General features: G+C 34.5%; 1 protein-coding gene and 1 pseudogene across 6 annotated transcripts in view; both read left to right on the top strand.

Annotated features, from left to right (window-relative positions):
• The window catches only part of ZNF518A (zinc finger protein 518A), a 28,880-nt gene extending 15,292 nt beyond the window's left edge, over positions 1 to 13,588 (top strand). For all 6 annotated transcript variants that reach the window (XM_031030620.2, XM_081823737.1, XM_031030616.2 and 3 more), the window contains 4 exons: positions 1,801 to 1,904; positions 4,670 to 4,719; positions 5,268 to 5,389; positions 5,529 to 13,588. In XM_031030620.2, the coding sequence (XP_030886480.1) occupies positions 5,653 to 10,131 (4,479 nt within the window). In that variant the 5' untranslated portion in view covers positions 1,801 to 1,904; positions 4,670 to 4,719; positions 5,268 to 5,389; positions 5,529 to 5,652 and the 3' untranslated portion in view covers positions 10,132 to 13,588. The remainder of the gene's footprint in view (positions 1 to 1,800; positions 1,905 to 4,669; positions 4,720 to 5,267; positions 5,390 to 5,528) is intronic.
• Positions 3,700 to 3,800, top strand: LOC115941707 (U6 spliceosomal RNA; annotated as a pseudogene).
• Positions 13,589 to 13,877: the final 289 nt, after the last annotated feature.

Here is a 13,877-nt window from a genome sequence, read left to right as displayed (position 1 = left end):
CCTCTTGCTTTTGGTATGGTACCCACTCTCAGCTGTGTCTGGTATCCCCGATTAAGAGAGTCTGTGTACCTTCTGCAGAGAATAAACCTGCAGGCATCTGCTATGGTGGGGAAATAGCAGTAACCTAGCGTATGGAGTGGGGAAGGGAATCTTAGCATCTAACCAGAGCTCAAGCAATTTTCTCCAAATTTCTCTTTGTTTTAGTTTTCTCCTCCCTTCTTCATAGTTACTTGGTACTGCCAGTTCCTAAGCCTTTCAAAGATTCAGAGTGTAAAATAGGTTAGTTCTTAGCTTTCCCCAGTCTGTCTGGGGTTAAGTTTTCTTGGGTCTGCAGGGTCCTTTACTAATTAATCTGCTTTCCAGCATCTAGAAATTTGTTGCTATTGTCATGTCTCCTGTTTCCTATTGTTAATTTTTTTTTAAGGACCTCTTACAAATATATTTGTTGTGTTATAAGTGTTCTTCTTCTCCAGTCTTTTCTGCTTTTCTTAACTGTCTTAACAAAATATTTGCTTTTATTTCTATTTCATGGATTTTATTGTTGACAGATATTTCTTCTATAACACATTATTTCCTTTTTAAGTTCTTTTTTTCTGATTGAAATTTGATTTTGCTAAAGTATTTACTTGAAACTTTATTCCAGAAAGAGTACATATGTAGTATAGTCTCTAAATCTTTGTACACCTAAAATTGTGTTTCTCCTTTACATATGAATTTTCCTGTGTATAGAATTAATTCTTGGATTAATCTATTTTCCTCAGAACTCTGTGTCATTCCATTGTCTTCTAGCATTTAGAATTGTGAGTAAAATGCCTGATTAATATTGATTTCTGATTAAAGTTGGCATTGCTGATGAAAAATCAAATACCTTTTTAGGTAACTCTCCCTCTCTACCTATTTTTTTTTTTTTTTTTGTAGCATTTCATTTTTTTTTAAGGATTTCATTTATTTATTTGAGACAGCGAGAGAGGGAACACAAGCAGGGGGAGTGGGAGAGGGAGAAGAGGCTTCCTGCTGAGCAGGGAGTCCGACGTGGGGCTCGATCCCAGGACCCTGGGATCATGACCTGAGCCGAAGGCCGACGCTTAACGACTGAACCACCCAGGCACCCCCGTAGCATTTCATTTTTATTTTTTAAACCCAAAAATTTGACTAGGATAAGTTGTAAACATTGAGTCTTATATTCTGTTCTCACTAGTAATCTTGCCTGGCATTTGAGGAGCCTTTGATTTTGAAAATTCAGGTCTTTAAAAAAAACCCAAAACTCAAATGTTATTTTTTTCTTGTTTTCAAAATCATTATTTCTCTCCCATCTACTTTGTTCTTTCATGGCAGTATGTTCTTAGTTTTTGTGGGGTTTTTTTTGTATATTATCTCAGGTCTTACTGAAATTGCCAATTACTACTTGATTTATTTTTTCCCCCATTTCTCCTTTTTCTGGTAGTAGTAACTTTTGTGTAGTTACTATTTTTCATTGCTGGTTGGGGGAATGGGGAGGGGTTTCTCCGAGTGTTCAGGTTATTTTCTCTTTGTTGAGCTGCTGCAGCTAGTGATGTTTCTGCCTACTTAACTTTTGATGGCCTTGGTAGTTGAGATGAATTCTTAAAGAATGAACCAAGATTTTTTTTCAGTTTTTTAGTTAAAAGGAGGGGGGAAGTTAATGTAACTTTTTCCTGACAACTTAGAGATAATTTACTTATGTGGATAAAGGACAGAACTATTAAACAGAAGATAGGCATGGATATAGGAAGATTTATCTTTGCTCAGAAATAATTTCCTCTTTATATTTTTTCCCAACAGCTGGTGCTAACAAGTCTCAACTCGGCCCCTGGACCCAGCTCAAAACTCTGGATTCATTCTCTTCCTTCCCATACCTCAGCTCAAGCTTTCTATCTCCCCAAAAGGTACCACATGATCTTCCTCTCAAGTCCTCACTTTCTAGAAATCTCAGGGTATGTTCAGGGAGGGAGTGGGCAGATTTATGTCCTTTACTTTCTTACTTAGGGCATAAGAGATGCTTATTAAATGCTTTTTAAATGAATGTCCCCTAGTCAAATTCCTCTTTAAAAGTGGTGCTTGGCAGTGGGTTAGCATTTGTTTTCACTCTTCTCTCTCTGGACTGTTTCTTACCAAATACCTTGCAGTATGTGTATGGAATGTTTTTGTAGTTTCTAGTTATTTTGTAGGACTTTATTTTTTGGTTTGTGTTTCATTGGGCAGTTGGAAGAAGGAAATCAGATGGCTTAAGTTGCCACCTTGATGCAGGCAGTTCTCCAGGTTACTTGAAAGGGCTGGGCATATTTTATGCAAATTGTATTCTTTCAAGGCTTGAGGAGATGTTGGTTAAGTCTTATGAGGTAATAATATGTAGAGAAAGGGCAGTAGTTTAAATGGGAGATTTAAAATCAGTAATCCTTGTTGGTGGGGTAAAGATTGAACTGTAGTGAAAGGAGCATTAGCTAGTAGGTTGGAAGATTAAAATTAGAGTAAAATTCCTCTTTCCTTTTTTTGTTATTTGAGAAATTCACAACACGTTTTTTGCCCATAAGTGGCAACCCCAGTATAATTTGCTACCAGATGTCATCATTGATTGCTTCCACATACTACAGGTTCAACATAGTTGAAGACAAAATAGATTCTCCAAATTTAAAATTTGAGGGTGAATAACAAACCCCAAACTACCTAAAATATACAGACTCCCCTAATACTGTATTGTACATGCCATTCATTAAATGTAAAAAATACTGATGTTCAATATTAATTATTTAGCAGTTACCAAACTTAAGTAAAAGCTAAGTGGATTTCTTAGTAAGGTCCCTTTTATTAACATTGTTTTGCCTGTGTTGAAAGGACATGCACTTTAATGGGTGACCTTTGTGACATCTGTTTTGGCTGCCATGCATCCTACTTAATTATTTTCTATTCTTCATGTGCTGGAAGGGTGAGGTTGCTGAATGGTCAACTCTGAATAAGCAGTGTTTTAATGTATATGTCGTGCCTCTCTCCTTCAGACTGTAAGCTGTAGTAGGGTGGGGACCATGTTTTTGAATCTTTCCACAGCACCCATCAAAATGCCTCACATTCATAGTAGGCATTTATTAGTGTTAGTTGATTGAGTTATTTAAAATCCTATTTTTATACTGGTCGTCAGACTCTGGGGTATATGTTATCTTATAAGAAAAATTTTAAATTGTGTAGATATTTTGAAATGGAATTGATATTTAAAAATAGTATCAATCTATTTTTAGCATTACACATATATTTTTGAACACATGTAATATTACTACAAGAAGCAATTTCCGTTTTGTAATAAAACCCATGATATAGTTTCTTGATTATGTGTATAATAGAAAGACTTGAGTATGGTTAATCCAGAATGACCGCAATATGATATTCAGGCAAATGGAGAACCTTTATAGGTGTGCTTAAAAGTTTCACCTCTTTGAACCTCACCTTCAGATTCTGGTATGGTGAAATCTCCATCGGTGATTATAATACAGAATGTGACACTGTAGGGAATCTTCTTAGTTGGTGTGGAATATCCACCAGGTGTCATTGAACTTTATTCTAGCCATTTATTTAGTTTTTCTTACTTTTGAAGAAAAAGTATTTACATTTTGCTTTAAATAATACAGTAAAACGTTTTAAGTAAAAATTTTAATATTTTACTGAATTAGACATAGTATATAAAACCAGTGCGTGCTTCGGCAGCACATACACTAAAATTGGAACAACACAGAGATTAGCATGGCCCCTGTGCAAAGGATTACACGCAGATTTGTGAAGCATTCCATATTTTGTGCAGTTTCTGAGCATCCTACCACCCTTTGCAGATGAACTCTGAAGAAATGATATGAGTCAGAGCACAGTGTGTGGCACTGAATAATGCAATTGTGATTTTTCACTACTAAAAAAAAAATTCAGTAAACTGGTACCTTGCTAATGAATTCATTATCAGTTTAGCATATATATACTTAAAGACTATTAAAGGATGTGTTTTTTAGACCCAACCAAAATTACTGAGTGTGAGAGAGATTAAAAGTCTCTTAATACATAATTTAACTTTTAATTGTATTCCCCTAATAAAGGGTTTCTGAAACAGTAAAGTATCTAGTTACTTAGATTCATTGAAATTTTTTTTTTTTAAGTTTTTATTTATTTAAGTAATTTCCTCTGCCCAACATGGGGCTAGAACTGAAAACCCAAGATCAAGAGTCACATGCTCTACCAGCTGAGCCAGCCGGGCGTCCCTAGATTAATTGAAATTTAAAGCTGAGACCTTTGACTAGACATTATAGATGAAGTTCAATGTGATCTATACTTATTTTCTTTAGCTTATCTAATTTTGTTTATTATTCTTACATATATATTTAAGATCACAAAGGTAAGAAAACGTAATTCCTCTAATACACATTTTGATATTTTACTGAACCTTCAGTACTCACATTCCAATCTCAATAATATATTATCACATCTTATTACTTTACTATTTTTTATTCCTTTGCAGTTTAATTCATAATGTGTCATTTCATGGTAATCACATACAGTAATGATAGCTACAATTTATATAGCACTGTACAGGATACTGTTCATATGTTTTCTCATTTAATCTTTACAATAACCCTGTGAAAGGTAGGGAAAGTACTGATTTTTCTTTTTCACTTTGTAGATGAAGAAACGAAGACAGAGATTGAGACTTGTCTAGAGTAACACAAACCAGTAAGTGTTGGAATTAATGGTGGCAGATAGTAATGGGTGCATTCTCATATGCCAGGAGCTTTCCTTGCTGCCTTCTGCCTGAGTTCTAGGGACAAAAAGCCAAATAGCCAAAAGGTTGGGAACCAAAAAGGTAGTAGGTAGACTTTAACAGTACCCCAGCAAAATGTGCTATTCCTTTTCATTTCTTTTTCTTTTTCTTTTTTTTTAATTAGTAATGATAACTTGAAAGAGCAGATAATCTTCTGTTATTGTTGTTGTTAGATAAATGAAACTTAACATTTTAAATATAAATTATCTCTGAAGCACTAAGGAAATAGAAAAACTGGAGAGAAGCCTGTTGAATTTCTCACAAGGTAATAGCCAGAGGGTCAGCTAAGGAGGTGAGGAAGTTAATAGTTCATGTGTATAATTGGAGACATGTGTAATTGGAACTTAAATTTTTGTGGTTCTCATTAAGATTTTGTAAATCCTGCTTAAAAATTTTAATATCAACTTAATATAAAAATCTTAGAGCTTAAGGGTGCTTATCCAGTTGTGGTTTTCTTTAGATGACAAAACAGGTTCAGAGAAGTTGAAGCTTGTCCAGTGTCACAGAGCAGAGCTGGAAGTAAAACTTGTATTTCCTGACTTCCAGATTAGTATTATTTCTCCATCAAGCTATTACTTCTTGGTAAGCTGTTCTTAAAATACTTAACAGGTCTTTTATATCTTTTATGGTTGTGTTTGATCAACATTCCTATTTTGATCAAAATGAACTTTAAAATATGAAATTTACTGATATAAAAATTCAATTCTTTGTTTGATTTTAGGTGAGTTAATGTGGGAAAAATTCTGGTATTTTGAAGATGTCTCGGCACAGTATTGTTTCCTGTTTAAATTACAAGTAACTTCAGTTTTTAGAGAAAAAAGAAGTTGGGATTTTTTTGTAAAATCATGCCATCTGAACAGAAACTGTTATTTTTTGATGAAAAACAAACTACTTTAAGAAAAGATTATGATGTGAAAAATGAGATAGTAGATACTATCAGATCAGTACCTAGAGCAAAAATTTCAGAAAGTAGTTTTCACTATGAACTAAAAAATGTGAAAATTGATTTGCCGAAGATAAATATTCCAAATGAAGTCTTTTTGAACCATGAAGTTGACAAATACAGAAAATTATTTCAGCGTCAACCACAGACTGCAAGAAAATCTATCAGTGTAAAGACTGTAAGCTGTGTAGAGGAGTGTATGTTGCTCCATAAGTCTGAGCGAGTTGAAGAAGAGGGTTTAAAAATGTCTGCAAAAATACTCAATTTCAACTGTTTAAAATGCCGAGATAGCACTCGATACAGTCCAAATGATTTGCAGAAACACTTTCAGATGTGGCACCATGGTGAATTACCTTCATATCCTTGTGAAATGTGCAGTTTTTCAGCAAATGACTTCCAGATATTTAAACAACACAGACGGACACATAGAAGCACTTTAGTAAAATGTGACATTTGTAACAATGAGAGTGTATATACTTTATTAGACTTGACAAAACATTTTGCATCCACACATTGTGTAAATGGTAGTTTTCAATGTGAAAAGTGCAAATTCTCCACCCAGGATGTTGGCACATTTGTTCAGCACATTCATAGACATAATGAAATCCATTATAAATGTGGTAAGTGCCATCATGTATGTTTTACCAAAGGAGAGCTTCAGAAGCACCTTCATGTTCATTCTGGTACATTTCCCTTCACTTGTCAATATTGTAGCTATGGTGCCACTAGGAGAGAGCACCTAGTAAGACATGTTATAACTTTGCACAAAGAACACTTATATGCGAAAGAAAAACTGGAAAAAGACAAATATGAAAAGAGGATGGCAAAGACTTCAGCAGGACTTAAGCTGATACTGAAAAGATACAGAATAGATGCATCAAGGAAGACGTTCTGGAAACGCAAGAAGATCAACAATGGAAGTGACAGGAGTATAGAAAAAAACACTCAAGTGCTTAAAAAAGTGAACAAAACACAGGCTAAATCTGAAGACCAGAGCCATCTTGTTCAAGAGCATTTAAATGAAGAAAAGGATGAAAGACCACACTGTGAGAATAATGATAAACCTGCTGAGTCAGAGTCAGAAAAGCCAACTCTTCTGTCCACTGGGCAATGTAATAGAGCTGAAGAGGGATCAAATTCTACTCTAGGTTTCTTGAAGACTGCTGTACAAGGACCTACAGTGTTAATGGTGAAAAATAATAGAATAACAATTCCTGCTAACTACAGTGCTGATTTTATGGGATTTAAGATGGTGGATGGAAAACAACATATTGTAATAAAATTGTTACCTACCAATAAACAGAATTTATATTTACCAGGCTCACAGTCAGATGCTACAAAGGACAGTACTGCCAATTTGCAGCCCCAGACTTTGGACACTACTGGATTTTTAGCAGGAGTAACAGCTGAATTAAGTGACACAGTTTACATGAAAGCAAATACTCCATTTTCATGTTCATCTCCTATATTTTCAGGGAAAGTAACGTCAGAAAAAGAAATGGCTTTGCTATCTCAAACGAGTAATACGCTTCAAACAATGGATGATGATAAAAATGTGTCTTCTTTGTCAGCATCAGAATTGGTTTCAGCATCAGTGAATTTGACCACAAAAGTTGAAACAAAAGATAATATTGACCTATGGGGAAGTTATATTACTCAGAGTCACCCTGAGATATCAGGTGCTGCCATTAGAAGTCCAGATAAAGTCAACTCTACTACCAAACAAAATGCATACAACAGTGGAGATATGCATAACTATTGCATTAATTATGTCAACTCTGAGTTACCTGTTGAATCTTCCAACCAAGGATCATTGCCCTTTCATAATTACTCAAAAGTAAATAATTCTAATAAACGTCGTAGGTTTTCAGGAACAGGAATGTGTGAAAACCCTCAAAAAGAACCTTCATCAAGCAAGACAGTTGTTCAACAACCAATAAGTGAATCAGTTTTATCACTGGTGAGGAAGGAGAGCTCAAATCCAGATAGCATGTTAGCATCTATTAGCCTTTTAAATACTAAAGATGGAACTTTAAAAATGCAAACTGAAATTGAAGAACAGTGTGTTTTAGAAAAAGGAGAAAACATTGATGGACAGAACTTATACACTAATGAAAATCAGAATTTAGAGAGCATGACTGAGAAATCTAAGTGGGATGACATTTCTAATGTTGAGTCACCTATGATGCCTAGAATCACATCTGTTTTCTCTCTCCAGAGTAAACAGGCATCAGAATTTTTGCCACCTGAAGTAAACCAGTTACTTCAGGATGGATTAAAAACAAAATCTGAGGTAAAACAAGACTCTAGTAATAGTAACACTCCTGATAAAGGCCTGCCACTTCATTGTGACCAGTCATTTCAGAAACTTGAGGGAGAAGGCAAAACAGTTGATTCTTCAAAAGACTTCAAAGTACAAGGCATCTTCCCAATCCCATCTGGTGGTATAGGGATTAATGTGCCTACAAATGATCTGAATTTAAAATTTAGTGGAAAAGAAAAACAAAATGTGTCAATATCACAAGATGTGAGAGATTCAGAAAAGACACCTAGAATTTCAGGTATTGGCACATTACTTAAGACTCAGTCAGATGCAATAATAACACAGCAGCTCGTAAAAGATAAACTACGAGCCACTACACAAAATTTAGGTTCTTTATATAGGCAGAGTCCACTTCTGAATTCAGAACCAAAAAAGGCTATATTTGTTCAGACTCCAAAAGGCTTTTTTGTACCATTGCACATTGCTAACAAGCCTGGATTACATGTTGTTTCAGGAAGACCACTTCCATTGGTTAATACACAAGGTGTACCTGCTTCTCTTCTTTTAAATAAGAAACCTGGGATGATTTTAACATTTAATAATGGGAAACTTGAAGGTATTTCCACTGTCAAAATTGAGAGTTCTCAAGCTTGTGGAACTACAGCTAAGGAGCCCTGCAGAACACCTTTTTTAAAGGTAGAACCAAACAGTAATTGTCTGACACCTGCACTTTGTTCCAGCATTGGCAGTTGTTTGAGCATGAAAAGTAGCTCAGAAAATACTTTGCCATTAAAAGGCCCTTACATTATCAAAACATCAGCAAATTCTTCAGTGAAAGCTGTTCCTACTCCTAATACAGTATCTGAGCATCAGGGCACCAAATTGAATAACTTGGACTCAGTAAAACAGCAGAATGAGATTTTTCCAAAACCACCTCTTTATACCCTCTTGCCTGATGGCAAACAAGCTGTTTTTTTAAAGTGTGTGATGCCAAATAAGACTGAGCTGCTTAAGCCTAAATTAGTCCAAAATAGTACATATTATCAAAACATACAGCCAAAGAAACCTGAAGGAACACCACAAAAAATATTGCTGAAAATTTTTAACCCTGTTTTAAATATGACTGCTGCTAACAATCTGTCTGTAAGCACCTCTGCATCCTCATTGCAGAAAGACAAGGTACCATCTAATCAGACTTCAGGAGGAGAGCAGAGAGAGCCAGAATCTTCTAGAGATGCCTTACCCTTCTTACTAGATGATATGATGCCAGCAAATGAAATTGTGATAACTTCTACTGCAACATGCCCAGAATCTTCTGAGGAACAAATGTGTTTCACTGACCGTTCAGACACCAGGGTATTAAGGTGTAAAACAAATTGTACAATCGAGAGAAACTTCAATAGAAAAAAGACTTCGAAAAAAAAATTTTCAAGAATTAAAACTCATGTAAGAAGTAAAGATTCTGAAACTGCCTTTGTATCTAGAAACAGAAACTGTAAACGAAAGTGTAGGGATAGTTACGAAGAACCTCCAAGAAAAAAAGCAACATTACATAGAAAGTGTAAAGAAAAGTCTAAACCTGAAGATGCCCGTGAATCGTTCGATTTTAGCAGACCAAGGCTTTCAAAAGATTCAGTCAGAACTTTGCGGCTTTTCCCCTTTAGTTCCAAACAGCTTGTGAAATGTCCTAGGAGAAACCAACCAGTTGTAGTTTTGAATCATCCTGATGCAGATGCACCAGAAGTAGTAAGTGTAATGAAAACTATTGCTAAATTTAATGGACGTGTACTTAAGGTTTCATTGTCAAAAAGAACTATCAGTGCTTTACTGAAGCCAGTTTGTGATAATGCCCCAAAAACAATTTATGGTGATTTTTCCAAAAGACATAAAACATTGAAACCTGTTAGTTCTGTGAAAGAAAGATTTGTGCTAAAATTAACACTCAAAAAGACAAGCAAAAACAATTATCAGATTGTGAAAACTACCTCTGAAAATGTTCTGAAAGCTAAATTTAACTGTTGGTTTTGTGGTAGAGTATTTGACAATCAGGATGCTTGGGCTGGTCATGGGCAGAGACATTTAATGGAGGCCACTCGTGATTGGAATACGTTAGAATAATTTACTGTAGTTACCAAGGAAAAGGAAAGTAAAACTATCTTAGAAGAAAACATGGGTTGGATTACCTTAAGGCAGACATTTTCTACTTCAGTATAGTACCTAAAATTGAGCATCTGAAAGTTGGCTATATTTCCATGGGAGACAAAAAAAGTTTTATGTGTGATACTTGAAAATGCTATCACTGCACACATAAGTTTTGCAAGAAACTAATTGCAGCACAGATGTATCTTGATTTAATTTTTTTAAATGTGTTCTTGGGAAGTTAGGGCTAAAGAAAATTTTGATAAAAGTTTTCCCAATTTAGTTATATAGTGACTCTTAGTAGAGGGTAACGGCTGACAGCTCCATTCCCTCTCTTCTTCCACCAGCCTTATGAATCTGATAAGTGTAGCTCCTCTGAAGATGGAGAGCTCTTTCACCATGGAGCTGAAGGAGTTTCTCCTCATTTGTGAAGATACACTAAGAGCTTGAGTAAAGAACTTAACTTTATATCTGCTAAATATAGTTCTTCTGAAGGGTGTTAGGCTCCTCTGAGAGTACATTTAACTAACTACAGTTGCACCTCATGATGCTTGAAATAGAGTTTTTCACAAGTAAATCTTTTTTCTCTTATGCTGTGTCCCATATCAGGAATTGGAATACCTTCCCAAGGTGATTTTCTTTTTCTAAATGGCTATGTCAAGCCTTGCAGTAGATGGGCAGCCTCAAAAGAAGAATTAAACTCTCTTAGTCCAGTTTAAAGTCTGATTAAAGAACTTGAACATTTTTCTGAATTTGATGATAATCTCCAGTGATTCTCTTGCACAGAACTATGCTTATTAAATTGTTTGTACCCCATAAATCAAGTGGCCAATATTTATCTTGGTTTCCATCCATTTGAAAAGTGGAACATAGAAGCACTTCCATGGGAATGGCTTTTCTTGAAAATTAAGAATCACTCTACAGGAAAAATATTTTGAAGCAAGATTAGCAAAGCAAATCAGATTTTTGCTGTTTAATTACTATTAGGTGTCTGAACATGTACACATTGGGACAAACCATTTTTGTTAGCACCTTTTTAGTCTCACTGACAACCCAAAGCAGATTATTTTACTGATTGTTGGCAGTTGAAATGAAGAAGCATTAGTAGTGGACTCAGTGGCAGGGCATAAAACTTCAGGACCGATTCCTAGGGGGTATACCCAGCAGGTAGAGTTTTAAAATGGATATTTTCATGACGACAACAGAGTCATCGATTGAAACTTCACCATGTAAGTTTGGATCAAATTTTGTTGGATTATTGGATAATGGAGTTCTTGTATTACAAATTACTGTATAATTTTTGTTATATTGTTACTACAAGTGTTAAAACATTTTCATTGATTGAAAACTTCAGGGCTTCTTTTCTGTATATAAGAAAGAATTTAAACCTGTACATATTTTTGTACTTTTCAGTTTGTTATGTAAATTTTGCACAGAAGATTTTTGACATAAAAAGTTTATTTTCTTTCCATTTAGTTCTGTGCATGCACTAATAAAACTGGTTGTTTAATTTAAAAGGAATATGTAAGACTTTACCCATGTTATTTTCTTGGTTTTTATTTTAGATGTAGAATTTTTTTTTTTTGGGTAAATTCATTTTTCAGGGATTGAACACTATTGTTAGCAAGTGCCTAAAAGATGTGAAACAGTTTACATATGTCAACTGTAACAGTAGGTCCCAAATGGGCCCATTCCCCCAAAAGTTTTATTTTAAAGAAAGCCATACATAGATGCTTCAAGCTATCTTGCTATGCACATTATACGTGTACTTTTTTGTGCAGTTTGTCTACTTTCCTAGTGAAGTATTTTTTGTATAAAACCTGTTACAATTGTATTTCTTAAATTGAGCCTAAGAATGGAGTTGATTGGAAATACACAGTATATATTAATAATGTATAAGGTGTTTAAAGAATGGTAAGCAATGTTAATTTCTGTAATGAACATTTTCTTCAATTAAATTTATCTTAAGTTTGTGTTTACACAATAATTTTTTTACTGTACTAAAACCAAACGGGAATTTTATTCTAATGGGAAATATTTATATTTCAAAGATGTTTTTTCTTTAAATGCTAGGGAACTATGTATAGTGTGGGTTTTTCCCCCCCAAAATCATAGGTAAAATTTTGAAATTTTGAGAAGGGTAACATTTATCATGAAGTTACTGTAGTTATGCTGATAAGGAAAGTCATAGGCTAATGCTCTTTAGTATCCTAACAGCAATAAACTTGAAATGCTCTGCTTTTATGGGTAGATTTATTATAATTCCTTGCCTTCCATGAATAGAGGAGAGAGAAGCAGCAATCTTGGCAACGTTTGCAGCATTATAAAAATACATTTCAGAATAGCCATACCAGTAAAAATATATTTAATGTTGTGATACATACCTTTTGCCTTAAAGTTTTAAAAGCCATTTTAAAAAGCTTCATGCCCCAGGTACTCTGGTTAGTACCTTTTCTGATTTGTTAGGTTATTCTAAAGAAGGCAAACCTGCTTTGGAGCCTCTTTATTGCCATAGTGAAAAATCCAGAACCCAAATCCTCCATCCTTTTTTTTTTCTCCTGGCTGAAACTGAATTAAAGATGGTTCTCTAAAATATGAGTATGCAGTGGTTTGAGGTTGTTACTACAACTGGAAGAGTTTTATTTTTGCAATCCAACTTCTTGGTCAGGAATGTGTTCTCATTTTTTCATACTTGTCCATCTCCATTGGAAATGGGCCTCTCTGTTTGGCTTTCAATTAAAAAAAATAATTTTAAAAAAGTTTACCTTTCTATCTTACTAAGCACTCAGTAGATTGAAATGTAATACATATATTTTTTAATGAAAAATTGTGATTTTGTTAAGGGGTCAGTAAAGTTTACCAGTAAAGAGTAAGTTAAGTTAGTAAATAACTTAGGCTTTCTAGGCCATTTAGTCTCTGTCATAACGTCTTAATTTTGTCATATTGTAGAAGCAGCCCTAGACAGTACATAAATCAATGAGTATGCGTATGTTTTAATAAAACTTCATTTAAAGAAATGAGCCATGGGCTGAATTTGGCCCACCACATTGTTTACTAACCCTTGGTTTGGTTCTCTCAAAGGTCTCCTCTTAGAATCGGATTTTTTTTAAATTAAAAAGTTTGATACAGTTTTTTTTTTTAATGATGTATAACACTGTACAAAACAAAGTATAAAAACTAAAATAAGCATGTAAGTTATCAGTGTAGATGTGTTTAAAAGTGAAGAGAATGTAAATGTAATGAAAAGGATTAGTGGGTAAAGTAGATGGGTCATTTGTGTGCAAAGGATAATGCATCTTATGGAGGGATTAAAAGTTAAACAGGTGCTGTGGGAATTTCTGTCCAGGTTAGATGAGAAATAGATACTAGTTCTTTAAGTGATTTGAAATAGCTGTTAAGAAAAGTAATAAGAGTTCTTGGGATGGGGGAGAATGGAGGTGAGGTGAAAACAATATTAATTCCATACATATGCTGATTTATTGATTTTTCTCCCTACTATTGACATCTTATTTAACTTGGGGTATGTCCCCTTTTCATTGCATAGCAATTTGTTAGGATTCTTGTTTTCAACAAAGTGCCTTGACTCCATTGAGGACCTTATCTAGTGAAACTTGCTGGAGGAATTTTCGGGACATTATTTGTTGCTAGTTGAGAATGTAGCAGTAGCAGAAAAATTTTCCTGTAATGCAGAGTGGAAATAGGATCTCTTTGGTTGATTTTGGTGT

This window comes from Leptonychotes weddellii, chromosome 6, assembly GCF_054177405.1.
Source record: "Leptonychotes weddellii isolate Sample4059 chromosome 6, ASM5417740v2, whole genome shotgun sequence".
Classification (NCBI taxonomy): domain Eukaryota; kingdom Metazoa; phylum Chordata; class Mammalia; order Carnivora; family Phocidae; genus Leptonychotes; species Leptonychotes weddellii.
This window is presented reverse-complemented; position numbering and strand designations above follow the sequence as displayed.